This window comes from Phodopus roborovskii, unplaced genomic scaffold, assembly GCF_943737965.1.
Source record: "Phodopus roborovskii unplaced genomic scaffold, PHOROB, whole genome shotgun sequence".
Classification (NCBI taxonomy): Eukaryota; Metazoa; Chordata; class Mammalia; order Rodentia; family Cricetidae; genus Phodopus; species Phodopus roborovskii.
The window spans coordinates 27,548,060-27,575,829 of record NW_026126480.1 but is presented as its reverse complement, the minus strand read 5'-3'; the positions used below and the strand labels follow the sequence as shown (position 1 = coordinate 27,575,829).

Here is a 27,770-nt window from a genome sequence, read left to right as displayed (position 1 = left end):
GAAGTTCTGAGAAGTTAAGTAACTCTTCCTAAACACACAGCAAAAAAAGAGATCTGGTGAGCATTCGAACGTAAGCCAGTTAGCACCCAACAGGAACATGGTGATATATTATTTATGATTTATTAAAGCTTGCCTGAGGGTTCAGAAATCAGACAGCCTCAAGCTATAGAGATCAGGCAATGGTGGTACACAGCTTTAATCTCAGGACTCAGGACTAAGAGGTAGATGGATCTCTGTTAGTTCAAGGCCACCCTGACATACACAAGAGTGAAGAGTAACAGAGCTCATGCCTTTGATCCCAGCACCTGGGATCACACACCTTTAATCCCAGCATTAGGGAGGTATATAAGATAGGATCAGGGTCTCAGAGCTGGCATTCATTCTCCAGCCACACCGAGGATAGACATTGAAGTCTCAGGATTCTCCAGCCACACTGAGGAGATGCAACAGTCTGAGGTTTGGTAGAGCCAGGATTGTCTTTGAATCTGAGGTAGAGTAAGAGCTAGTGGCTGGCTGCTTTGCTTTTCTGATCTTCAGGTTGAAATCTGAACCCCTATGTCAGTCTCTTTGTCTTTTATTTATCATGCTACACAGGAAGAATAGAAGTTAGTATGTCCATGGAGGCAATCATGGCTCTTATACATTACCCCTCCCCCACTTATTGGAGATAGAACACACATTGCTAGCTTCATTCAGCAAATGGATCATGCATTTAACTAATGGCTATAAATATCTTACCACCTAAGTTTTGTGCAGACATGTCTATAGAGTGAGCCCATGTGAAGATGATTTCACTGTCCTGTGCATCATGCTGAACAATTAAATGCAGCTATGGCTAGGGAGATGACTTAGTGGATGAAGTACTTGCCCCCTAAATATGTGGACCAGAGTTTGGATGCTGGTGGACAGCCCAGTAGTAACTCCAGTGCTCAAGAGATAGAGAAATCCTATCTTTTGGAGCAAGCTGCCCAGCAAGACTATCTGGATGAGTGATCTGAGGGTTCAAACGAGAGACCCTGTCTTAATATTTAAGGTAGATAGTGATGGAGGGGGACACCTAGCCTTGTCCTCACTAACACATGCATACATATGCACCTGCACACACACATGCCCCCACACAGGAGAGCATTCATACACATGCAAACAAAACAAAGAAGAATGACACAGATTGGTAATTTGTGTTGACACAGGTTTGTAATTCCCACTACACAGAAGACCAAGGCAGGAGGATTCTAAACTCAAGGCTAGCCTGGGAAACTTATCAAAACCTTTTCTAAATAAACAAAGGCCTGGCTAGATAGCTCAGTGGTAGAGCACTCGCCTAGCATGTATAAGGTTCTGGATTCAATTCCCAGCACAGTAAAAGAGAAAAGAAAGTCCAGATACTCTGTCACTGGCTGTGCAAGCGACTGTCTACAAGGTTTGCTCATGGTCTCTGAGATTCGAAGGCTCCCAAGCTGTCTGGAATAAATTTTGTTTTTCTTCTCTCACCCAGAGAACATGTCTCAGGGTTCTAGTAGCTTCTCTCCACCTGTGAACTTCCTTCAAGAGCTGCCAAGCTATCGGTCAGTGGCACGGAGGCGGACAAACATCCTATCCCGGGACAAGCAGAGTGGTACCCTGCTGAAGCCAACAGACTCTTACACTTCCCAGCTGGATGGAGGAATCACAGAAAACCTCAACAGCCAATCCATCCGCAAGTACGCACTGAACATCTCTGAGAAGCGGAGACTGAGGTTTGTTCAATAGCTGCCTGCAAGTGGCCATGCTATAGGCTGGGAGAGGGGTGTATGTGGTGTGTTTGTCATGTGAGGAACCAAGAATTCATTCTGTAGTGAGCATTCCTAAGCTGCAGTGACATTTAACCTTCAAGAAGTTGTTCATCTCCTGTTTGAATAAACAGTCCAGGTTTATTTAGTTCTCTCTCTCTCTCTCTCTCTCTCTCTCTCTCTCTCTCTCTCTCTCTCTCTCTCTCTCTCTCTCTGTGTACATGTATATGTGTGCATGCACCCATGTAGGGGCCAGAAGTTGACATTCAGTGTCATCCTCTGTCATTCCACCTTAATGTTTTTGGGTGGGGGCAGACTCTCTCACCAGCTATCCTGGCTGTCCATCAAGTCCCCAAGACTCACCTGTCTCCATCTCCCCAGCTGGAGTTACTGGCAGATCCTAGGGATCCTAACCAGATCCTCAGGCTTGTACATCATGTACTTTACCCACTGAGGCATCAGCCCAGGCCTCTTTTCCTCCTTTTTTGTGTCAAGATATCTCTGTGTGACTAGGCTAAATCTTGAACTCACCTGTCCCAGCCTCCCAAAGTTAGGGTTACAAGCATGTATACCTGTCTATACCGTATCCATCCATCCATCCATCCATCCATCCATCCATCCATCTCTACACCCACCATTAATCTCTCAGCTATCATCATTGTTAGGAACTAGCAGCCAGCTGACCCCCGCCCCAACGATGGGTGGGACGCTCATGGCCCTGTCATCCCTAGTCAGCTTTACTTGGCCGCCAGAGGACTCAGTTATGCATGCGCAAGCCTCTTTTAAAGCAAGCACGCCAAGTGCTTCTCTCTCTCTGCCTCTCTTTGCTCTCTCTCTGCTCTCTCTCTGGTCCCTCTCTGTTCCCTCTCTCTCTCTCCTGCTTTCAGTTGGCCACCAGCTGTCCCCTCTTTCTCTCCCCTCTCTCAATAAACTCCACGTGGGTGCTGAGTCTCATGTTTGTGTTTCTTAGGCATTAGCTGCAGCAAAAGAACAACAATCATCTCTTCCACTAATCATATTCATCTCTCCATTTATCCATATCCATCCATCATCTATCCCTCTATATCTATATTTGTATACATCCATCAATTTATCTGTATCTATATCTGTTTATACATTTGTCTATCCTGTCCATCCATTTATCAATACCTGTATCTAAAGCTATCTATTTGTCTGTCTAAACATTCTCTGTGCTATGGGAAAGCCGTTCACCTTTCATGAACACAGCAGTACATAAGTGAACATATTTTGTGAATGTTGTTCTTTGTTTAGTGGTGGGTGTTTATTAAGAATGGGTTAAACACCAGCTACTGTTCTTAGGAAAGAACGAAGAGCAAAGCAAACTGGGCCAGGCCAGAGCTGTCATGGAATCAGCACTCTGTGTTCCTGGGACAGAGGACCACAGCAACGAATACTATACATTCTCAACCTTTAAAGAGCTTGTGGCATCAGGCTGGGCATGGTGGTACACACCTTTAATCCCAGCACTTGGGAGGCAGAGGCAGGTGGAAGGCCAGCCTGGTCAGCATAGCAAGTTCCAGGCCAGTCAGAACTACATTGTTAGACCCGGTCTCAAACAAAACCACCATTTGTAACCTACTGGAAGAAACAGACATTAATTGGAAAGGATGTGTTATCAAAAGAAAGGGTATCCTAGGGGTAAAATAGAATTTGATCAGCTGACAGGGTGGGGCCAGAGGTCAGGAATGGCACCATAGGGTCATTGTACTGAGGAACAGTACCCATTGTGACTGACAGCTTATAATCCAGTGGAACTGAGCCTATTGGCAATGCTGTGCATCCATCACCATCAGCTGCTTCCAAAAATGCTTTACCCCCACAGCTGGAAACTCTGTACCCATTAAAAAAGCACCCTCCTTCAGCCCAGGCAGCCAGGAACCTGCTGTCTCTGGGTTTGTATGGCATGGAATGTGACCTCCATGTCTGGCTTCTTTTTCTACTTTGAATAACTCTTTCAAGAAGCATATATATATCAGTGCTTTGTCCCTGCTATGGCTAATATTCCAGTTATGACCAGGGTGTTACGGAACTTAGACTCGATGCCGTGTCATTGTCATGCTAGTGGCCATTTTTTGATGCAGGGACATTCAGGAAACCCAGATGAAGTATTTATCGGAGTGGGACCAGTGGAAACGGTATAGCAGCAAGTCCTGGAAGAGGTTCCTAGAGAAAGCTCGCGAGATGACAACCCACCTGGAGCTGTGGCGCAAGGACATCCGCAGCATTGAAGGTATTGTTCCTTTGCTGCTGGCTCCTCTGCAGGCCAGCAGCTGGAGCTGGGGGTGTGCCTACCCACTTCAGCTTCCCCTGCAGGCAGCTGAGGTTTCGGGTGGGTGGGAGTGGGGTGGGATTTTGCCTACCTGCTGTATGTGGCTTCTTCCCCTGCAAGCGACTTGGGTTTGCACCTAGCTGAAGTGATGTTGAGGATGTCCTTCCAGGATGAAAGCTGTATTAATGACTGTAGTCAAACCCCCAACAGAGGTAAACTAAGGAAGCAAGGGTTTATTCTGGGTCACCATTTCAGAATATAGCTGCCATGGTAGGGCAGGACATGCTGTCAGGAGCTTGAGGAGGCTGCTCACATGCCGTCTGTAGTCAGGACACAGAAGCCATGAATGCTGGTGCTCGGCTCATGTTCTCAGTTTTACTCAGTCCAGCGCATGGGATGCTGCTGCCCAAATTTAGGTTGGGACTTCCCACCTCAGTCGAACCTCTCTGTTCCCTGACAGACATGTCCCAGACAGACACGCCTAGAGGTGCCACCTTGGTGAGCCAAGAGCCGGGCAAGCTGACAGTCAAGGCTGACCATCTCAAGTATGAACTTGACCCACACTTAGCCTTAATAGGCCTGTGCCTTTGTCATCTAGAGAGGTCACAGCAGAGCCTGGGACAGGGAGATGCCTCTTACCGTTCTGTATTTTCTAACATAAGACAAAATGATTTGTGATCAGTGCCTTATAGCTGTGGATATTGATGTTCTTATATAGTCTGTAAAAGGAGCATGGCAGGATGTTTGGGAGAAGTGACCATCTTCCTATTACCTACCCTAAAAGTATAGTGCCAGCTGTGGTGGCCAGGACCTTAATTCAGCCAGGGATGGGTGCATCTCTGTGAGTTTCAGATCAGCCAGGTTATACCTTAAAACCATGTCCACAGACAGACAGACAGACAGTGGGGTGTCCTCTGGTCTTCTGGAGAGGACAGTGTTGGAGCGTAGTTCAGCAACTAAGAGTGGAAACTGCTTTTGCAAAGGCCTCTGTTCCGTTTCTAACACCCACACTGGGCAGCTTACAACAGACTGTAACTCCAGCTTCAGGGAATCCAGCACCCTCTTCTGGCCTCCATAGGCATCTTTATGTTCCCCCAACCCCCATGGCCTTACACATACATGTAATTAAAATAAGACAGATCTTTAACTGTGCCTCTGACAATTTGTAGCTCCAGATGCTATTCCTTTGCATAAATCTGCAACAACTAAGTCTGACATTGGTGTAAAGATAGATGTGTGGACCAGGGACAGGATAGGACTCAGAACATATGCATAGATACAGATAATTGGCCTCTACAACAGTGCTGAGACAGCTGGATATTCATGAGACAGTAGGTACCTGTGCAGCCCTCCTTACCTCACAAGGCTCTTAGAGGACACATTCAGAAGCAGCTATGGAACTACATATGAAAACTCTGGGAATTTGGGCTTCAAGTAAAGAACAGAGCATGAGATGTCTCAGGTGAAGCTCAATGACCCAGGTGGATCCCTGGGACCCACATGGTGACAGGAGAGAGGACTCCTGAATGTTGTCCTCTGACCTCCATACCAGTGCCCACACACAAGTGATAAAAACATACATCGAAGGGCTATGACTCCCTCTTTCTCACAGCAGGGATCCTCTTCCCTTAACCTTCTCTTGGTGATGGAGTCACTGGTACCCATGTTGCTTCTTTTCCAGGGAAATTCGGCACGGGGATCCAGTCCTACTTCTCTTTCCTACGGTTCCTGGTGGTCCTGAACCTGGTGATATTCCTGATCATCTTCATGTTGGTTTTGCTCCCCATCTTACTCACCAAGTATAAGATTACCAACAGCACTTTCGTGTTCATTCCATTCAAAGACATGGGTGAGTCGAAGGTCTGTTGAGCTGTAGTGCTTCCTTCCCTGGGCATCTTCAACCTGAGTCTTAGGCAACTGTGTCAGTTAGAATGGGTTAGGTTATGCTGCAGAAACAAATGACCCCCTTACCTGGGTGCCAGTGACTGGAAACATGTACTTCTCTTCTCACTCATAGTCCAGATCCACCATGGGCTGGGAATCTTCACTCTGGAGCCCAATCTGCTGGGGCAGCCATGATTGTCACTGTGATCCAGGGGAAGAGAGCCATGGCAAGTGTATGCTGATTCCTGACACTTCTGTTTGGATATGACACAAACACATTTCTTCCACATTTCACTGGCCAGATCAGGACACCCAGTCCCTTCTGAGTTCATGGGGTCATATGGGAGGAGCAATGCAGGGTGGGTAAGTGGGATATTTAGCAAACCTAAAAGAATCAACCCCTCACCCAAGGGGGCTTCATTTCAAGATTGTTATGTATGATAAGAATGTGCTGAAAGCCGGGAGGTGCACAACTTTAATCCCAGCACTCAGGAGGCAGAGGCAGGTGGATCTCTGTGAGTTTGAGGCCAGCCTGGTCTACAGGGCGTATTCCAGGACAGGCTCCAAAGCTACACAGAGAAACCCTGTCTTGAAAAACAAACAAAAAATGCACTTGAAGCTAATAGCAATTCCACAGTGATCTTGTGCCAGACACTGTGGTAAGAGCTAGACTGGGCTTTTGTATTCTCAATAAAATTCAGATCTTCTGGGGATTCTATCAGCCCAGATGGGGAGGGTTTCCTTTATTTCACATATACTCACTGTAAACCTCTGGTCCCAGGTTCAGTGGAGGAGCCAACTTGATCTTCTGAGGTCTTTCAAACCTTCATGCCCTCCTGTGACAAAACTCCTTACCCAGAAGAACCCTGGATGGACATTTATGGGCCCTATGCATTCCTCCTCCTCATCTTGTTCCCATTTTAGTTCACTTAAAATTCAAATAACCCGGCACTTCAGACTTACTGTGAGGGCTGCCTTTTGCCTTGTGTGCACTCCTATTTTCTTGTGTATCCATCTTTTTTTAAAAGACATATTTCCTGCTGCTGTGCAAAAAATCAACATTAGGTTTCCAGGCCAGCTGTGCCAGTCAATTGACCTTCTGAGCCTCAGTTTGTTTCTGTTGAGCGGGGAGAGGGTGGGGTGTGATCATTTAAATAGAGATGATTATCTCTCCCTTAAACAATACTGGCTTTCAGCTCTTCAGTGGGCAGCTCACAACTGCTTAGGATGCTGATGTGTGAAGATGCTGAGTGATAGTCTAAACTATATAGTGAAATCTTGTCTCCACAATGTGAAACAAGGGGCTGGTTGATGACTCAGCAGTTAAGAGCACCCAGGTTTTTTTTTTTTTTTCCCAGAGGACCCAGGTTCTGGTCATAGCACCCACATCAGCATAGCAGCCACAACCACGTGGGACTTCCATTCTATGGGATCTGATGCCCTCCCCTGCCCTCTGTGGGCACCTGCATGGACATGTTGCACATATACAGGCATATCAACAAACATAAATAAAAGCAACAAAAATAAAAGCAAAATGAAACAATGAAAAAAAAACACTAAACAAACAAAAATAGATATAGCCCCAAATTATTTAGTAAAGGAAAGCAAAGGAACAGTTAAAAAAAAAAAAACCCTAAAAATAGAAATATGAGCAAAAGGGTTGTACCAGACACACTGGGACTTGAAGGTAGCACTTGAAGGAAATGACAAATGCACAGGTGTATCTGAATATGTAGCCACAGCTTATGTCCACCAACTGTAATAGATGAGTTACTGACATAATGAGGCCATTTCTGACACAGATCCTTGGTTTTGTTTCCTGCAGATATTCAGTGCACCGTCTACCCAATAAGTAGCTCTGGGCTCATTTACTTTTACAGTTACATCATAGACTTGCTGTCTGGCACAGTAAGTAACCCAATCCTTTGTGGACCCTCCTTACAATGACAGCAGTGATTTAGATCTCAGTGTCCCGAATGGGGCTCTGTGGTGTGTGCCTGTGAACTTACAGGTGGAGGCAGGAGGATTGCTAGACCAGCCTAGGCTACCTAGTGAGACCTTGCCTCAAAGGAACAACAAAATCCAAAAGACAATGTTGTGCTTCAAAGACCAATGAGAGCCAAATGCCAGTGCGGGCAGTGAGCTCATCAGCAAGTCCTGTGCTCTCCTGACCTCCTCCCCCCACTAGAATATTCAGGAAATACCCGGCTGCTTCAGCCAGTGGCCCTTTCCTGCCCTCTGCTACCTTTGTATTGGCCTGAATTACAATGCTCTACAGTTAGCATCTCTGATCAGAAAACCCAAACCCGGACTGGAGGCATTTGGGATTGTCTGATGACACCCAACTGGTGAAGTCTAGGGTAATATTCCAAATTTTCAGCTGAAAAGTTCTGAAATGTCAGGCCCTCCTGGTGCCAAGCATTTCAGACAGAAGACACTTAGCATACAGATTAAGCTATCTTCCTGGAAGTTGCTAATATTAAAATGCCATATCATAGGACTTGTTGCTTTTCTGAATAGGTAGGTAGAAAGCCTGGGGTTTATCCATTGCATTTAATATTGGGTGTGTGTGTGTGTGTGCCTTTACATCTCCAAAGTCATGTTTTCTACAAAGCAACTCAGGTTGTTGGGTACACAGTCAAATGCCAGATATATAAATGAGAAAATGGAAGCTATGCAAATGAGAACAACTCAGTATCTTGTCTGAAGTCATTGTTACTGAGAACAAACAATGTATGGTAGAGTTCACCTTTGTTCCTAGCACAGGGAGGCAGAGGCAGGTGGATCCCTGTAAGTTCTAGGCCAACCTGGTCTACAGACAGGTGTACATAGTGATACCCTGTCTCATTAAAAAAAATAAATAAATAAAATAATTCCCAGAACCAAGCCTCAGAGCTACTGTCATCTCTTTATTCCTCCTCCGCTCTGGTTTTTCAAGACAGGAACTCTCCAAATAGCCCCTTTTCATTATGTTGCATACCACAAGCAACACAGGTTAGTGTATTTTAAGGGATAGTTAGTGGCACCAGATCATAGATGTGCAACACAGGTAGCATGCTCCAGCAGCCCTGTCCAAAAGAACTTTATGCGGTGTTCCGGAGGGTAGCTAGACTCTGTTATGCCCAGTGAGAGCGACTGGCTCTTGAGCTCTTGAGATGTGGCATCTGTGACTGAGGAATAGTTTTTATCTCTTTGTTGCCACTTTCCACTGAAATAGGCCCAACAGGAAAAAAGAGGGACAAATAAGGCCACAGGCTTGACTTCTGAAACAGGCTCCTTTTGAGGTCGGGGGCTTATTTTCTGGTCTCTGTGGCCCTCTGGCCCTTGGTGTCCCTTTATTGTGAGGGAAAGGTGGGTGAGAACTGAGATGGACCTGGGACCATGTGGAAAGGAATCTGAAGAGCTGGACAGAGCTTTAAGATGTGTGTGTCTAGCCTTAGAATGGGAAATAGTATAGAGTCTTCTTTTTCTACATTTGCTTCTATTTAAACATTTTCTTACCCAGGTAGTATGAGAAGGCATGGTTGTCATGAAAAAAAAAATAGGACTTTGTTTCTTATCTATCTATCTATCTATCTATCTATCTATCTATCTATCTATCTATCTATTTTTAAACAGTCTTGTGTCTTGCTATTCAGCCTAGGCTAACCTTAAACTTCTTGCTGTTTTTGTATATTTGCCTCTAATGATTAGATGTTTCATCCATTTTAAGTTGATGTTACATGTGTATCATGGGTTCAGAGGACACGTTTCCCCCTATAAAAACTCATTGGTTGGTAGTTGGTTTTTTGTTTTTTCCCCTGCTGTGTATCTGGTTTTGTTGTGAGGTTGTTGGTTTGCTTTGTTTTGTATAGACCAGACTGGCCCTGAATTACAGAGATCCACGTGCCTCTGCTTCCCAAGTGCTGGAATGACAGGCAGCTTCTATGCCTGTTTCTGTGACTGCACTTGACACTCTTGATTTTGCTTTTTGGTGAGATCTGGAGGCAAGATAGTGGTCTTCCAGCTTTACTCTTCTTTCTCAAGGTTGTTTGGCTTCTGATTCCCTTGCAGTTGCAACTAAACTTTAAGACCAGCGTGTCAATTTCTGAGTGAAGCCAGCTGGATTCTGATTGGGTTTGTGCTGGTTCTGTAGACCCATTTGTAGATTATTGATGGGAAATGCTGCACCAAAAACATGATCCAAAACAAATGGATACCTTCCTATTTATTTATTTTTGGTTTTATGAGATGGGGTTTCTCTGTGTAAAAGTTCTGGATGTCCTGGAACTTGTTCTGTAGACCAGGATGGCTTTGAACTCACAGAGATTTGCCTGGTTTTGCTTTCCAAGTACATGAACTATAGGTGTGACCACCACCACAGATATATGGGTGGGTCCCCATCCCTGTTTTAAGCTGGGATCAAGTCCATAACCCTGTGCATACTAGGCTAGCACTCTACCCACTGAGCTACATCCCCAGCCCACTTTTATTTCAACTGTGGTTCATAGTTTTCAGAATATACTTTTACACTTATGTTAAACTTATTCTTAAGTGTTCTCTTTGATACTATGACCCAGAATTTTTTTCTCACATCAGTTAAGTGTGATTTACCAGTCAATTTTTTAAAAAGTATTTTATTTTTTCTGTGTATATGGATGTGTCTGTGTGGGGGGTATGTGCACATGAGACAGTACCCTTGGAGACCAGAAGGGGGCATCAGTTCTCCTGGAGCTGCAGTTACAGGAGGTTGTGAGTTCCCTGCTGTGGTGCTGGAAACTAAACTTGGGTCTACTACATGCGCAGTACATGCACTGCTGAGACATCTTTCTAGCACTTAGAAGTAGATTTTGGTACTCAGGTTTTAGCAGTGCCTTACTCCTCTAACACTAACTGAACATCCCTTATACCTTGTATTTTTCTCTGGTGTGGAGAGATTCTGGGATGAATACGGGCACTCAAATGTGGGTTCCTTGAGGCAGGAATGCCTCCTTCAGTTGCCTGCTTGAGCTGACCCACCTGACCCCATATTCTTGCTTTGTTCAGGGTTTCTTGGAGGAGACCAGCCTTTTTTATGGACATTATACCATTGATGGAGTAAAATTCCAGAGCTTCACATATGATCTGCCCCTGGCTTACTTAATAAGCACGATTGCCTACCTGGCCCTGAGTCTCCTTTGGATAGTGAAAAGGTAAGTGTGCCTTGCTTTCTCCTTCCCTTTGATTGCCAGTTGTGTGAGCAGCTCTTATTGCTGTGCCCACATACCTGGCAGAAACAGTTCCAGGGAGGAAAGATTTATCTGGGCTCATGGTTGCAGGGAATTTCAGTCCCTTTCAGTGGGGAAGGTATGGAATGGCAGTAGGAGCATGGCACAGCAGCTTGTTCTTATGGTGGTGGATCAGAAAGCGGAGAACACTCTGGAGCCAGGAGTCTGGCTCTGCCTATAACCTCCTACTTTTCCCCACTCCCATAAGTCAGTGGGGCGACTCTGATTCTTGATGGCTGGAATTTCTTATTGTTCCATGGATTCTGAAGTCAGGGCCTGAAAGATGGGATTCAGAGGAAGGGTTTGAGTGTGCTACAGCCAAGACTTGGAGGAAGCAGAAGTCAGGAGCTGCCATCTGCATTAGTGGCCTGCAGTTCAATGTGTGTCAAGTGCCTCTTCCAGATGCCTCTTCCTTACAGGCTTCATTCTGGCTGGGGAGGGTTCTGTTAGCTGGGTCTCGTTTGGCTGAAGTGGCGGAAAACTGTCTCTGGTTAGTTGGACCATTGGGGAATTTAGTGCACAGAGAACCAGTGAAGGAGAGAGACTGAAGAAGGACACAGCCATGGCTTAGGCATGATAGCAGAAGCAAGAACCTCATCAGCTCTGAGTGTCTGTGTGGTGGCAACTCCTTGTAGTGGCGGGAAATAGCACATTCGTTTCGGTCAGCCTACAGCTCCCTTGATTGTGGGCACAGAAATGCGGTGAAGACATTGTTGGCTCTGTCCACTCAGATACCTGATCCTGACCCTTCCATTATAGTCATGGCCAGGACTGTGTTGAGCCCCTGATGGTATGTGTCCATTCCCTGGTTAGGGTCATGCAGGTTGGATGTAAAATTCCCTCTAAAGGCTCAGTGTTGAAGGCTTGTTCCCTTGATGCTGTGCTCTTTAGAGGTGGATGCATCATGAGGGTGCATAGGGTAATCTATGATGCATTCATAGCTGATTGGGCTAATAGGAGGCAGGCCTTGTTGCAGGAACCAGGTGACATGCTTTGTCTACATCCCTTCCCTCTCCCTTTCTCTGCTTCCTGGACACCATGAGGTACCTCACTCTTTCCTCCCCCCCCCCTCTTCCATCTGCTGCTATGATGCCCTCCCCATCACCTCAGGTCCATGGATGTAAGTTTCCAGAATAGTGAAGCAAATAACCCTTTCTGGCTTTAAACTGTCAATGTCAGGTATTTGCAACAGTGTGAAAAGTCTGTCAGACAGGTCATAAGACAGCAAGGCCTTTCTCTGGTGATTTGATGAGAGAGCAACGCCCAAGAAAGGAGAGAGATTCTAAATACTGTCAACAATGTCTCACCACACACTAGCCAGAACATAAGAAGCTGAATTGAAAAAAGACAATGATTTTCATCAACGAATACCTGCTCAGCTGCCACATAGCTTTAGAATAAGCTTGACTATGTCACAAGGGGCCAGCAAGGTTGCCATGTCGAATTCTATATTAAATAGAGGGCCTATATTTTGCTGCTGTTCTCAGAATGACACTTGTATTTCTGGGTCAGGTCAGTGGAAGGGTTCAAAATCAACCTGATCCGCAGCGAGGAGCACTTCCAGAGTTACTGTAATAAGATCTTCGCTGGCTGGGATTTTTGCATCACCAACCGCAGCATGGCCGAGCTGAAGCACAGCAGCTTGCGGTATGAGCTCCGAGTGAGTGCTGCTGGGTCACCCTGGGGAAGGACCTCACTGCCAGGCTGGCTCTGGGGAGGCTGTTTGCTGCTTACATGGGTTCTCAGGATCCATTCTATCTCAGCAAGCTTCCTCTTTTCTGGTTCTGGCAGCTCTTCATAGCAAACATCTTATCGTGTTGATCACCTTTAACCCAAGCATGGGTGCTGATAACTTGGGACTGGGAAAGGAGGTAGGACACACAGGCAGATGGTATCTTACCTCCATCCCCTCCTATCTTATTAATATCCTACCTGATCATAGTGTTATAAACATTGTTCGCACTAAAAACATTAAGGGAATGCTGTGGTAACAGAATAGAGAAAAATTGAAATATAACAGGAAAACTTCCACATCTACTAGAGAAAGAGAAATTAATGTAGTGTTGGTCAAAACCATCAGAAAAAGTTTGAGGGTAGGAATCTAAAGCTTAAGGGAGATGGGTGGGGTTGGCTCTATTTACTATTCATTACACTAAATATGAATAGGTCAAATTATCCTGTTAGAAGCAGAGACTTCCAGGCTGGATTAAAAACAAACCAATATAGCAGGACATACCCATAATTCTAACTACTTGAAAGGTAGAGGCAGAAGAGCTAAAATTGAGGCTTTCCTGGCAACTTAATAAGACTATCTAAAAAACAATAACTTTTTTAAGGGCTGGAGATATAGGTTGATGGTAGAGTGCTGGCCTGGCATACACAAGGTCCTGGGTTCAATCCTCAGAACTTCAGATACATAAATGACAAGTTAATAAGCAAATTAAAATAACAAAATAAAGAAATGCTGCACCATTTACATGTGCACATGCACACACACACATACACACACAGCACACACAGATTCAGTTTACACATTTTTTACAAAGGTCTTGAGTAGGAGGCTCTTTCTTACCATAAGTTTTAGACATAAAAACTGGTGGGGCTTAGCCTGGGAAAGTATCTTGAACAACATGTATATTTAAGAGAAATCTGTGGGATATGTTACAGAATGACCCTCCCATTGCTCACAGATGAGTTTCCTTTGGTCCTCAGGCAGATCTGGAGGAAGAGAGAATACGACAGAAAATAGCTGAGAGGACTTCGGAGGAAACCATACGCATTTACTCTTTGAGGCTGTTCTTGAACTGCATCGTGCTGGCTGTGCTTGCGGCATGCTTTTATGCAATCTACCTAGCCACTACCTTTTCACAAGAACACATGAAGAAAGTAAGTGCTCCATGAGAGTCAGCTGACCCTGTGCTCTGGTATGGTGGCATGCTGGGTGCCTTGCAGACCTGTGTGGGAGGTGCCACCATCATTTCTCTATTCAGGCAGAGAGAGAAGTTTAGTTGATACAGGGACTGTAAATCAGCTGACCAGTTTCCACTTTGAAGTCATCTAAAATACTGTTTTGGGGATATGTCTTCCGTCCTGAAGAGCTCACAGTATTTAGAGCTAAGCCGGGCTGCCTGTGCTCTCTCTCTGACTGTTCCTAGTTAATAGCCAGGACCTCAGTTTAAAGAATCTGTGTTTTAAAATATTTTTTTATCTTAAATTGCACATATATATGTAGGGGGTGGGATTTGTGCACATGAGTGTATGTGCCTATGGAGATCAGAAGTGGGTGTCAGAGACCCTGAACTTAGAGCTGTAGCTGGCTATGGATGCTGGAAATTGAACCCAGGTCCACTGCAAGAGTAGTACACATTCTGAACTCCTGAGCCATCTCCCCAGCCCCAAGCAGTGTTTTAAATCCATGTTGGAATTGAGTGTGGTTGTGCATACCTGTGATTCCAGCACTTAGGAGGCTCAAACAGAGCCAGCCTGAATTACATAGTATTTTTTAGGTATATAAAAAAGTCTAAATTGGTCTAGTGGCTGTCAGTCATCGGGTATTAGATACCCAAATACCATAAATAGCATCCAATTTATGGCTTTGTCATCCATTCATATACTGTGGCTGTCTTCTGTATGGTACAAGGTGGTTCATTGCCGTGTTCCACATTCTAGCCAAAGGGTAAGTGGTGAGGCTGGGGCAGACCCATCTCTTTAAGGATGAGATATGGAGTTTTATTTAAAACTTCTACAGCCTCTGCTAGAATTTGGTTACAGTTGTACCTGGCTTCAGGGAAGGCTAAGAAACTTAAGTTTCATGTAAGGAACTTATAAGGGAAAGACAGAATGGCTGTTACAAGTCAATCATCACAACATCCTTGAAAGTAACTTGAACGGGCTGTTTATGCAGCATGCACAGAATTCTATGCACTTCACTAATATGATATATTAATATAATAATTTGTTATTCTTCCAGAATGACAGTAGGTCCCTGCATGTATGCATCTGAGAAAGGTTCCAAGCATCCAAAGCTTTTGTTTTCCAGCCATATGGGATGATAAATGTGCTTTGTGTGTCTGCTCAGCATGAACGGTTGAGTTCTTTTCAGTTCAAGTTGTCATTGCCACCACCCCACTTAATGCTGACCAGTGCTTTTTGTTATCTTTCCAGGAAATTGACAAGATGGTTTTTGGGGAGAATCTCTTGATATTGTACCTCCCATCAATTGTGATCACATTGGCCAATTTCATTACCCCCATCATCTTTGCCAGGATCATCCACTATGAGGATTACTCGCCAGGCTTTGAGATCCGCCTTACAATTCTTAGGTAATGCCTAACTGCATGCGTGCCAGCTATACCACTGCTTGTTCACGGCAGACATTGCTAATCGGTTGTGGCACACTTTCCTGCTGTGCTATCCTTTCTTTGATGAGCCCCATGAGTAAGTTATCATTTGCACATGCAATGAGGGACCTTAGACTCCATAGTCTCCTGTCAATGTTACACTTTTGATTCTGTATTAACTGAAAGCATAGGTTGGGGTCCTAGAAGGACATACTGTTCTAAAGATGTTAGACTTGGCAGTATTGGGCAGAGTGCAGAGAGTTTACACCAGTGAGTAAAGATGGCCAAGTGGGTACTATGCTTGAATAGGATAAATTTTTTTTTCTCCTCAAGTATCTAAGAGTGAGGTTTTTTGTTTCTTGTTTCTTGGTTTTTGTTTTTTGGTTTTTTTTTTTTTTTTTTTTTTTTGAGATTTCCTTAGTGTTTCTATTGCTGCAATGAAACACCAGGGCCAAAAAGCAAGTTGAAAAGGAAAGGGTTTATTTATTTGGCTCACACTTGCATATCACTGTTCATTATCAAAGGAAATCAGGACAGGAACCCAAGCAGGGCAGGGACCAGGAGGCAGGAGTTGATGCAAAGGCCATGGAAGGGTGCTACTTACTGGCTTGCTTCCTATGACTTGCTCAGCCTGCCTTCTTATAGAACCCAGGACCACAGCCCAGGGGTGGCCTCACTCACAATGGACTGGGTCCTCCCCGCATCAATCATTAAATAAGAAAATGCCCTACAGGCTTGCCTACAGCCCAGTCTTATAGAGGTTTTCTCAATTGAGGTTCCCTCCTCTCTGATGACTCTACCTTGTGTCAAGTTGACATAAAACTATCCAGGACAGAGACAGTCTCAGTATGGTTAAGAAGGCTAAGGAATTTATCTTTTATCCAAGATAGATTTATATGTGGCTGAATGAACTGCTGTTGAGAAAGAAAATGGCTGTTAGAAATCTTTACTTTATCCTTAAGATGGCCTCAATTCTAGATCCTTCAGCCTCAACCACCTAAGTGCTTTTAGTATATCTTTATATACATACATACATATACTTTTTCTTATTTTACATATCGACCCTAGTTCCCTCTACCTCCCAAGACCCCCGACCCCCCTCCTATCCTATTCCCCACCCATTCCACAGGGAGGGCAATGCCTTCCAGGAGGGAGCATCAAAATCTGTCATTTGGAGTAGAGACTAGGCCCTCCCTCCTGCCTCTAGGTTAAGAGAGTATCCCTCCATGGGGAATGTTCTCCCAAAGTCCTTTTGTGCACCAGGGATATATCCTGGTTCCACTGTCAGAGGTCCCTTAGACTGTCCAGGTCTTCTAACTGAGACCCATGTTCAGGAGGTCTGAGTCGGTCCAGTGCTGGTTTCCCAGCTATCAGTCTGGGGATCCATGAGCTCCCCCTGTTCAGGTCAGCTGTCTCTGTGGGTTTCTGTAGCCTGGTCTTGACCCCTTTTCCTATCACTCCTCCCTCTCTGCAACTGGATTCCAGGAGTTTGGCTCAGTGTTTAGCTGTGGGTGTCTGCTCCTGTTCCATCAGCTACTAGATGAGGGCTCTATAATGGCATATAATAAGTTAGATATCAATTTTATTATCAGGGAAGGGAATTTAAGGTAACCTCTCCACTTTTGCTCAGATTGTTAGTTGGGGTCATCTAGAGTCAGTTTTCTCTTCAAACCTATAATGGTTCCCTCTATTATGGTATCTCTCTCTCCCTCTCTCTATTTTTGTTTTTGTTTTGTTTTTTTTTTTTTTTTTTGCTCTTGTATATTCATCCCCCGACTCAATCTTCCTATTCCCACATGTTCTCCTCTTATTCCTTTGTCTTTCTCCTAACTTCCTCTCTACTCACTACCCCCCACCCCATTCCCAATATGCTCAGGGGATCTTGTATGAATCTCTTAGGTTCCTCCTTGTATCTAGTTTCTCTGGTGGTGTGAATTATAGGCTGGTGATCCTTTGCTCTATGTCTAAAATCCATATATGAGTAAGTACATACCATGTTCCTCTTTTTGTGACTGGGTTACCTCACTCAGGATGGTTTCTTTAAGTTCCATCCATAGTATATCTTTTCTTTCTTTCTTCCTTTCTTCCTTCCTTCCTTCCTTCCTTCCTTCCTTTCTTTCTTTCTTTCTTCCTTTCTTTCTTTTTGAAAGCAAGCAAACAACAAAACCTTTGCATTTTGTAAAGACGGAGCAGGGGGAGATTTTTTATTAGTGCTTATCAGGACAGTATAATGTGTTTCATCGTGACACTTTTCACACATGTATATGAGTTTCATGTTGACTTCCTCCACATTCTCGTGTTTTCCATTTCATATGTGGTGCCCTCCCTGTCTCTGTAGGAATGTTCAGCCCTTTCCATTCAACAGTTCCATCCATGCTTGACCTTTGGCCCACTTCATTTCATGCATTCTTGTTTATGCTGGGTTATATTAAGGAGCTCTTAGGTGGCATGTCATTTCACCTGTAAACACTTCAGTGTCTTCAAGTCACTAGGACTTGTTTTATCACATATTTCAAAACAGAGCCAGTCTCCATGATGGAGAGGCTGGTGGCTCCACACAGGTCCACATGCTGCGTTTGATTACTCACACCCTCCCCCCACCTCTTTCCCTCCCCCCTCCCTTCCATCTCTTATTCCTCTTCCTCTCTGAATCAGAGTCTCACTATGTGGCTCTACCTGACCTTGAACTCATCATCTGTGTGCCATCACACCTTACTTTTTCCTGCCTTAGAGCTTGTAGAGGCTGGAGAGATGGCTCAGTGGTTAGGAACTCTTTCAGAAGACCTGGGTTTAGAGCCTAGCACCTGCAGCAGGTAGCCTATAACCTCAGTTCTAGGGGATTTGATGTCCCCTTCTGGCCTCCAGGGGCACCTGTATGCATGTACACAATGTCCACACATAAACACATACATATGCATATAGTAATAAAAATTGATATTTTAAAACTTATAAAATATATATAATATGAAGATCCCATTTGATCCATTTAAGTGTACAATTCATTGGCTGTAAGTCAATTCCCTACCATCCACTTCCCCAGCAGAAACTCTGCCTAGGTTCAGGTTTGCTTGCAAGGAAGGTACCTGTTCCTCAGTGTCGGGTCCACGGGAGGGCCGGCCCTGATGCCCTCTCCTCCACTCCCCTCTTTGTCGCAGGTGTGTCTTTATGCGGCTGGCCACCATCTGTGTGCTGGTGTTCACGCTGGGCTCCAAGATCACATCCTGTGGTGACAACACATGTGACCTCTGTGGCTATAACCAGAAACTCTACCCGGTGAGCCATGGCCCAAGCTCCCAGCTTCAAGACCGCTCTGGCCCCATGCTGGGCATGGTCAAGAACTTGGATATTGAAGTCTGTGCAGGAGCTTAGGGGCAGTGGGATGTGGAGATGACTGAGAAGGCTGGATTCCTGGGCTGGAGTGGATCCTTTAGTGTCTTCATGTCTTGGTTTCAGTGCTGGGAGACACAAGTGGGACAGGAAATGTACAAGCTGATGATCTTCGACTTCATCATCATCCTGGCCGTGACGCTGTTTGTGGACTTCCCTAGGAAGTAAGTGTGGGAGTCCTGGCCACCCCAGCTCCATGAATGGATGCTCCCAACCCAGCTGTTCTCCATGAGTGCTGGGTGACTACAGTCACTGGGGAGTCACTGACATTTGGTGACTTTCAAATGGGCGTAGGCTGTTGACAGCTAGAAGTTCAGTGAACCCTAAAATTAGATGTTTGAACAGCAAATGTAGGGGCCAACAAGATGTCTCAGAGGGTAAAGGTACTGGTCACCCACCCTCACCACCTGAGGTTCCTCACTGGGACCCATACTGTGGAAAGAGAGAATTGACTTCCACAAGTTGCTCTTTGGTCTCTATACATGTGCTACTGCACATCTGCACTCACAGGTACATACATACATACATACATACATACATGAAGTTTCTTTTTAATAAAAAAGAAACATTAGGCCAGGGAAATGATACATTTCATCAGTAAAGCACTTGCCATACAAACACGAGGACCTGAATTCATATTGCCAACACTTATGTAAAAGCATGGAGTGGCAGCTTGTGCCTGTAATCCCAGCATTCGAGAGTTGGAGACGGGAGAATCATAGGGTCTCAATGGCCAGCCACTTCAGCCCAATCAGTAAGCCCTGGGCACAGAAAGAAGAGAGAGAGAGAGAGAGAGAGAGAGAGAGAGAGAGAGAGAGAGAGAGAGAGAGGAGAGGAGATGAGAGCCCGCCTCAAAACATAAGGTGGAACACATCTGAGGAAGACATCTGATGTCAATCTCTGGTCTCTGCAGGTACATTCATACACCTGCATGCACAAACATGTATACACTCATACATACAACACACACATTCGAACTTGCCATGGAAATGGCATTGGTTGGTGGGTATGGTTCTGAAGCTTTAGGGGCTCTTGTAGACTCAGGTAAGAATAAGTCTAGTTTGTTTCCAGGCTCCTGGTGACCTACTGTGCATCCTCGAAGCTGATCCAGTGCTGGGGGCAGCAGGAGTTTGCCATCCCGGACAACGTCCTGGGCATCGTGTACGGGCAGACCATCTGCTGGATCGGAGCCTTCTTCTCCCCACTCCTCCCTGCAATTGCCACCTTGAAATTTATTATCATCTTTTATGTGAAAGAGGTAGGAAAGGGGATGGGGCTCACACCCTGCACACTCTTTCTGTTGTTTTGCTATTGCAATGCTGTGGACAGGAATCCAGTGCCTAGCATGCCAGGCTAGTGGTTTATCACTGAGCTGTGTCCCCAGCCCCATCTGAGGCACTCACATGTTTGAAGGCCATTCCTTAGCCCTTGAGGCACATCGTAATTTCATGTCCCTCAAACCCAGGGCCCCATGCAACACCTCCTCCTTAATATATGTTTAGTCTGGGAAAAGCCTTCCAGCAACTGTTCATCTCTTAGGTATATATCTCTAACTAGCCTGAAATCCCTTATCTTCCTGCCTTGCCCTCCCAAGTGCTGGGCTTATGGGTCATTTTTATTGTTGTTGTTGTTGTTTTGTTTGTCAACTTTTTCAAGCACAGTGAGAATTTCAAGCACAGAGCTTTCTTGCTATGACATAAATGTAGTTTTATATATGACTGACTGAGCTGAGTCTCCACTAGGAATCCAACAACAGTGGTGTGTTTCAGCGACATTTAGCCTAGGGTTTGTTGATTTGTTTTGTAATGTTGGAGTCGATGCATAGCTTTTCAGGTCTTGGTGACTGGCACAGCTCATGGTCCCCACACGTTGCAGCAGGATCAGATGCTACATGGGTGAAGTCGCCCTGCAGGTGACTGACTTGCCTGGATTTACTTATTTGTTCATGATTATAAAGCAATCCATGCTCATAATTTTTAAATGAAGATGGAGATCTTTTTAAGATTTATTTTTATTATTTATAATTCTCTCTTTCTCTCTGTGTGTGTGTACGCTTGTGTACAGCACACACATGCCTAGAGGGCAGAGGTGCTAGGTTCTCAGATCAGTTACAGGGAATTGTGAGCTAGATGCCTGGTGTGGGTGCTGGAAACTAACTCTAGTCCTCTGTAAGAAAATACATGCTCTTAGCTACTGAGCCCCCATACTCATTAAACAATAAAACAAGCATGTAAATAATAATCACCACCCTTCTGCTGTATTCTTTGTTACTAAGATTTATTTTTAATTAGTTCATTTTTTATTTTTTTAGTGCTGGCACTCGAATGCAGAAGTTTGAGCATGTTAGGCAAGTACCGTGCCATTCACCTGCATGCCCACCCCAAGTCTAGCAATTACCTAGCAATTAAAAATAGAAAAAATAGCATCCATAATGGCGATGGTGACAACAGTGGACAATAATGCTATTATCCCATGCCCCTCAGTGCCCTCATTTCCTGTCTGTGGTGCTTACCTCCAGCCCTGCAGCCCTGGAATAGACACTATTTTTTTTTAATGAAGGAGAATGCTGAGGTGCAGAGGACCAACTGGTCCCAAGTCACACAGTGTGAACATGCTCCCTGAGTATTAGAGCCAGGTGTAGCTTACTGCCACTGGGTATGGCTGCCCACCCTGTGAGTGGGACCTTGGTTTGGGCCAGACTTTATTCTGGGTGCCTTGGCCTTTGGCTGGTGTTCTCATGCCTTCATTTGGAAACATCATTAAGCTGATGTCATCAGAAGAGACAGGATTGTGGACACATTCACAGGAAAATACGTTGGCTAGAGTTCCCATGTGCAGTGTAGTGAAGTGGAATGGGTCGCTGGCCTCTTGTGGGACACAGGCTCCAGGCCCACCCCACTGGCTGAGTATCGCCTAGAACTAAGCTCACAAGTTGTTCTGGTTCCTATGGAATTCAGAAAAGTTTCATGTCCTACCCAGAAATGCAGGTGTTTTGTTTGTTTGTCTTATTGGAAATAGTATGCCTTTATTTTTCTTTTCCTCCTTTTCTACTTGGTATTTCCTTCAAGTCTTTACTCCTCAGTGTAAATATTAATTTTTTTAACACATAGAAAAGATTATGTTCTTGTAAATTGTTCAAGAAAAATGTCTTCTTTAGTTGGCATAGACCACTGTAGATTCATTATGTATATTTAAATCTATGAATAATAAAACTTACATAAGTTTGTGCTATACAGGGTATTGAAGTGTAACATTTTCCATCCATTGCATGGTATATAACAGGTTCTCATCCTTACATCCTTCAGGAACACACTTTAAGGAGTCCCCACTGTTAGCTTTCAACACTGCTGGATTGTCCCCTCTAGTCAACAGTTGTAGTGTCTCTGTATTTTGGTCCATTCTTCTTCTTATGTCATCAGCATGAATTTCCCCAACTGGAATCTGCGCTGAGCATTCTTCTTTTTGATCTGTACAATACTGTGCCCTGGCAAGGCTAGACACTCTGTTGTACTACAGTGTGGGGCTCTACTACTCGGGATTCTTACTCATTTTCCTTTCTCTTTTGTTCCATAGTTGAGTCTTCTTTACACCTGCAGACCCTCCCCAAGGCAGTTCAGAGCATCCAATTCTAACTTCTTTTTCCTGCTGGTGTTGCTCATTGGGCTGTGTTTAGCAATAATACCGCTAACAATCAGCATGTCTCGGTAAGTATGTCTTCATTTTCTAAATTGCTCCTTTCTTTTGTGACTCCTATCTCTTTATGGTCAAGAACTTGTAACATTCTTCATGGGCTTTTCTAGAGCCCACAGAAGTCCTTACTGGTTTCTCCAGACCTACCTTTTTTGGTTTTCCTTTGCTTTGTTTGGTCTTGCTACTTTTTAACCTCAGTGCTGGGTAGCAGGCAGAAGACAGGCAGGGGAATGGAGACAGGCAACTCCCAGGGACTCACTGACAGCCAGACTGGTCAAAAGGGCAAGCCCCAGGTCCAGTGTTCACTAAGACCTGCTTTAAATAAGGAAGACACTGATGTTGGCTTCTGCCTCCAGGAACAGACAGGTACACATGTGTGCATGAGAACACACATGCATATATGTGCATGTGCATTTGTACACACACACGAGAGAGAGAGGAAACACTGCTAATTTCCTCCTGCCAGCTTTCAAATGTCTCAGTTATCCCAACACAGTCTTCCAAGGTTTATTTTAAAGCAGCAGTTGTCCCCATGTCCCCTCAGCTGTCAAGTCTTTGCCGTCATTTTCGATTCCTTAAGGAGTCCTGGCCATTTTCTCTGCTTTCAGATTAAAATACTGTGGAATACATATCTGTCCAGTATGGTTTTTTTCTGTGAAATCAAGCGTACATGTCTGCCTTGTGTGTCCTACAAACTGAAGGTTAGACCTAGAGACCTGATGGAGTCTCAGGGTCAGCATTCTCAAACACAATACTCCAGAAACTAGTGGACATGGAAGCTCCCTGCAGGCTATTGCAAAGAAATACTCTGGCCACGCAGCAGCAGACCTCTCAGGCTGAGCTGCACTCCCTCCCTCTCTGTCCTGGCAGCATCCCTTCCTCCAAAGCCTGTGGGCCGTTCACCAACTTCAACACCACCTGGGAGGTTATACCCCTGACTGTGAGCACCTTCCCCAGCTCGCTGCAGACCCTCATCCATGGTGTCACATCGGAAGCCTTCGCAGTGCCTTTCTTCATGATCATCTGGTGAGTGACCGCCAGGCCAGACCAGTGTCTCCTCTCACTTGGGAAATGGAGGATGTATGATCAGATGCTTTTCTGTTACTGTTAAAAAAAAAAAAAAAATACCAGCAGAATCAATTTAGAAGGAGGAGAACTTTTTCCCGGCTCAGGGTTTCAGATGCTCTGTTCCACGGTCACTTGGCCCTGTTGCCTTTGGGCCTGTAGTGGCCTAGTGTAGCATGGCGGGTGTCTTTTACATCATACATCTCCATCCCATTCATTCCCCCATCCCTTTGTATTCACCCTCTGCCCTTGCACACCCCTCCCCCCATAAAATTTAAAGAATAAAGAAAAAGAAAAGCTGGTCATGGAAGCTTTAGTGTGACCTAGTGAGTCGCACAGTGGACCCTGCCATCCTTATGTCTTTATTTGTATGCGTTCATTGCAGAGTCATTGGTCTATAGGGGCCTCTAGTTTCTGCTACACTATCAATGCTGGGCCCTCACTGGAACTCCTCTTGGTTATCCTGCTGTTGCCCTGTGTTGTGGAAATCTTGCAGCTTTGGGTCTGCAGGACAGGTCCCTTTAAATGCTCCAGCAGATCACAGATGGGGTGGATATTGGGGTGGTTATGGGCCTGGATAGTTGCAGGGTTAGTCAGCCAGACAGCTCTCCCCCGTCCTCACCACCAGGGTGAGCTCTCCTGCATTGCCCTGGGTAGTTCACCCTTTGCAGCAATGAGCAAGGGGCGCGGCCAGTCTGCTTTCAGAGTCAGCTCTTAGGAGGAGGAAGTGGCCTACTAAAGGAATAGACCTTGGTGGCTAGCTTTAGGAATGTAAATTAACAGCTTGTAGCATGGCAGAGGGAATGGGAGAGAAGCAGAAGGCCTGCCAGAGGCACGTTCACCATCTCCAGCTGGCCAGAGTCCCTTCAGTGGGAGCTCGTGGTACAGGAAGCCTGTTTACCTCATGTCCACTGGGAGGCAAAGAAAGAGGAAAGGATCTGGATTTCAATGTCCCCTTCAAGGATACACCCCAGTGACCTACCTTCCTCTTGATAGACCCTAACAGCACCACCTGCTGGGAGCCACACTTTTAGCATATGGGACTTTGGGAAGCCACAAACTGTCCTGTGCTAGGCTTGACAAGTTACCTAGCTTCTCTGAGCCTCACTTTCCAGTTTTAAAATGGCATAACATTCACCTTTTCAGGGGAATATTGACCATACTCAGAAAGTTTACACACTTAAGACCTGAGCCCCATGTGCCCGCTTATAGAAGCACAGCAAGCATGACTTATTCCTAACATCACTGGTGGTTTGCCTAAATCTTACCACACTCTGAAAAGAAAATGATGGGTCAGTGGGAAACAGAGCACTAGAGAATTGCTTGCACTTGAACCCTGCCTCTGCCATGTCTAAGCTACAATTAACTGAAACTAACTGCACCTTTCACGCCTTAACTCTTATCCTATGACATGATTACTCCAGTAAAAGCCCACTATAGGAAGGGGAATCCTATTCCATGTCAAGATTAATAAAATGACTTAGAGATGCTCAGCCAAATGGCCTGGACTTGACAAGAAGCTGTGTCCCAGCCACAGTGGGTTAATAGTTCACCCAGTGCCCCTGGTGGTAGACATCTGCTCTGCCTCTGCTGTCCTTAGAGGCCTGTGGTTTAAAGAGATTCGGAGGACCTCTACATCTCCTGGTTATTTGGTCCTCATTTTATTAGCCTTGTCTGTGGATATTAGGTAGGAACAAGGTGAGATTGGCTTCTCCATAAAATGGGGGCTTGCCCTCTGTCCACTGTAACTTGACCCCATTTGAGACCCAGAGCTGCAGACTAGAAGCTTTTAATGGCTTTTAGTCCTAACTTCTCACCGAGTTTTCCTTTATCCGTCTCACAGACGAGGAAACAGAGGCCAGAGTGCGTGCCATGTGAGCATCCCAGCCAGTTACTGACACCCTTAACTGACTTTCTGGACTTTTCCTCTTGCTTTGTCATTCCAAATATCAGGGCAGGAGCATCAGTAACTATAAGTAGCACTGGCTAATTACACAGGATCCCTCGTGACTGTCTATCTTGTCTTGCAGCCTTGTCATGTTCTACTTCATTGCATTGGCTGGAGCACACAAGCGGGTGGTCGTCCAGCTCCGAGAGCAGCTGTCCCTGGTAAGGAAGCACAGACCCTGAGGGTCATGGCCAGGGACATCAAACTAGGAGTCTGGACATGATGGCACAGGCCTATAATCCTAGCACCCAGGAGGCTGAGGCAGGAAGGTTGCAAGTTCCGCATATGCCTGGTCTACATACTGAGTTCTATACCAGCAAGACCTGGTTTCAGTTAAAAGAAGGGGGTGGGGGGAATAAAAGAGCCCTCTCTGGTTTCATTCATTCATTCACTTGGTTTATCCAGTGCTACACCAGGGAGACAAAAGCACTAAAGAGTTAGAGGTGTTCGGAATGTTCGGAATGGGGAGATAGTTGAATGTTTAAGTTGCTGCTGCTGTACAACCATGAGGATTGGAGTTCAACCCCAGAGTCCATGTGAAAGGCAGGCACCACAGCCTGCATTTGTAGTCCCAGTGCTGGGGAAGCAAAATCAGGCACATCTGTAGGCCGACTGGCCAAGAAGCCTGTCCTACAGGCAAGTTGATGGTCTAATTAAGAAACTTCGTCTCAAAAAATGGTGGACAGGAAGCTGTAGCAGTGGCTTAGTGGTAAAGAGCACTCGTTGCTCTTGCAGAGGATCCGGGTTCAATTCTTAGCACCCATATGGTGGCTTCCAGTCATCCATAGTTCCAGGGGATCTGACACCCTCCTTTGACACTCTGCAGGCACCAGGTATGCACATGGTGCACATACGTACATTCAGGAAAAACACTGATGCACATAAAATAAACATCTAAAAAGAATTTTAAGGACAAATACTACTCCCACCTCCCCAACCCTACCTGAGAAATAATACCCGAGGTTGACTTCTGGCTGCTACATGAATGCCCACACATGCACACATATGTTCCCTTACCCCTATGTACACATCTCAAGGGCACATACACACAATGACATGAATTCTGAAAACCAATTTCTGTGGCGATCATAAAATCTAGGTATGTAGGGTAATGGAGGGGCCAAGGCTACTTCAGCCAGCGGATGTGGAAGGTCTGTTGAAGGAGCTCTGAGGTGAGAGGGGAATGATGGCAGTAGCCAGTATTAGAGGTCCTTAGTGGAGTGGAAGGACCTAGTGTGGGAATAAGCCCGGCCCTTTGGGGAGACAAAAGGATGGGGGTGTAGGCTGGAGGGCTGTGATGGATGGGGGTGGCAAGATGCTTTTTTGACATTTGGCAGAGGTCATTGCATTGCCTGGCAGATCTGATAGGAGGCTTGGGTTTTATTGAGTATTTGAATTAAATTGTCTGCCTGAGACTGGGTCTTTGTAGCCCCAGGCTGGTTCCAAACTCAGTATGTAGTCAAGAATGACCTTGAACTTTTGATCTTTCTACATCCATATCCTAAGGGTTGGGGTTACAGGCATGGACCCCACCACACCCAATTTATGCAATGCTGGGGATGGAACCCAGGGCTGTGTGCATGCCAGGCACTCAGCCCCCGTGTACATTTCTAGAAGATCTCTAGCTATTATGTGCACAAGGGGCTGTGGTGAGGACTCCAGTGAGAGAGACAGGCCAGATTGAAAATCACTGTGGCAATCCAATGGCTGGAATTCCTTATCTAGAGCCTGGTAGAGACTCATTTGATAGGAGTAGCTTCGTACATTTCTAAACATATGAGATGGACTTGGAACCTGCTTCTCTTTTTCAGGAGAGTCGTGACAAGCGTTATCTTATCCAGAAACTAACAGAAGCTCAAAGGGATGTGCGGAGCCAGCAGGCTTGAGCATGAAGATGCTGACTGCAATTTCTCAGCACCTGACTCTGAGGACACTACAAAGTCCCTCTGGGCTTTGAATGGAAATGTTAAAATGTATCTTTCTAGACTCAGAGCTTTAAGTGACTTAGCCAACCAGGCTAACACCTGGAGAGCTGTGGCTCGCTGAGGATTCCACCAAACCACTAACTTCTCAAGTTGCTCAGGCTTTATAATTGAAATCAGAGAGGAAGATTGTTATTTATTTTTTGTTTAAACTTTTGTAGTATTTAAA

The 27,770-nt window shown here is 45.3% G+C and overlaps 1 protein-coding gene across 1 annotated transcript; it reads left to right on the top strand.

Moving 5' to 3' along the window:
* The first annotated feature begins 1,466 nt into the window (after positions 1 to 1,466).
* On the top strand, positions 1,467 to 27,770 carry Tmc7 (transmembrane channel like 7). Its single transcript, XM_051192785.1, has 15 exons — positions 1,467 to 1,736; positions 3,872 to 4,020; positions 5,741 to 5,908; positions 7,769 to 7,851; positions 10,969 to 11,114; positions 12,702 to 12,849; positions 13,902 to 14,075; positions 15,354 to 15,511; positions 18,685 to 18,802; positions 18,983 to 19,080; positions 19,988 to 20,174; positions 22,490 to 22,620; positions 23,477 to 23,632; positions 25,702 to 25,780; positions 27,431 to 27,770. Exons 1-15 carry the CDS (start codon positions 1,501 to 1,503, stop codon positions 27,503 to 27,505), a joined length of 2,106 nt encoding a protein of 701 aa, XP_051048742.1. The 5' UTR covers positions 1,467 to 1,500; the 3' UTR covers positions 27,506 to 27,770.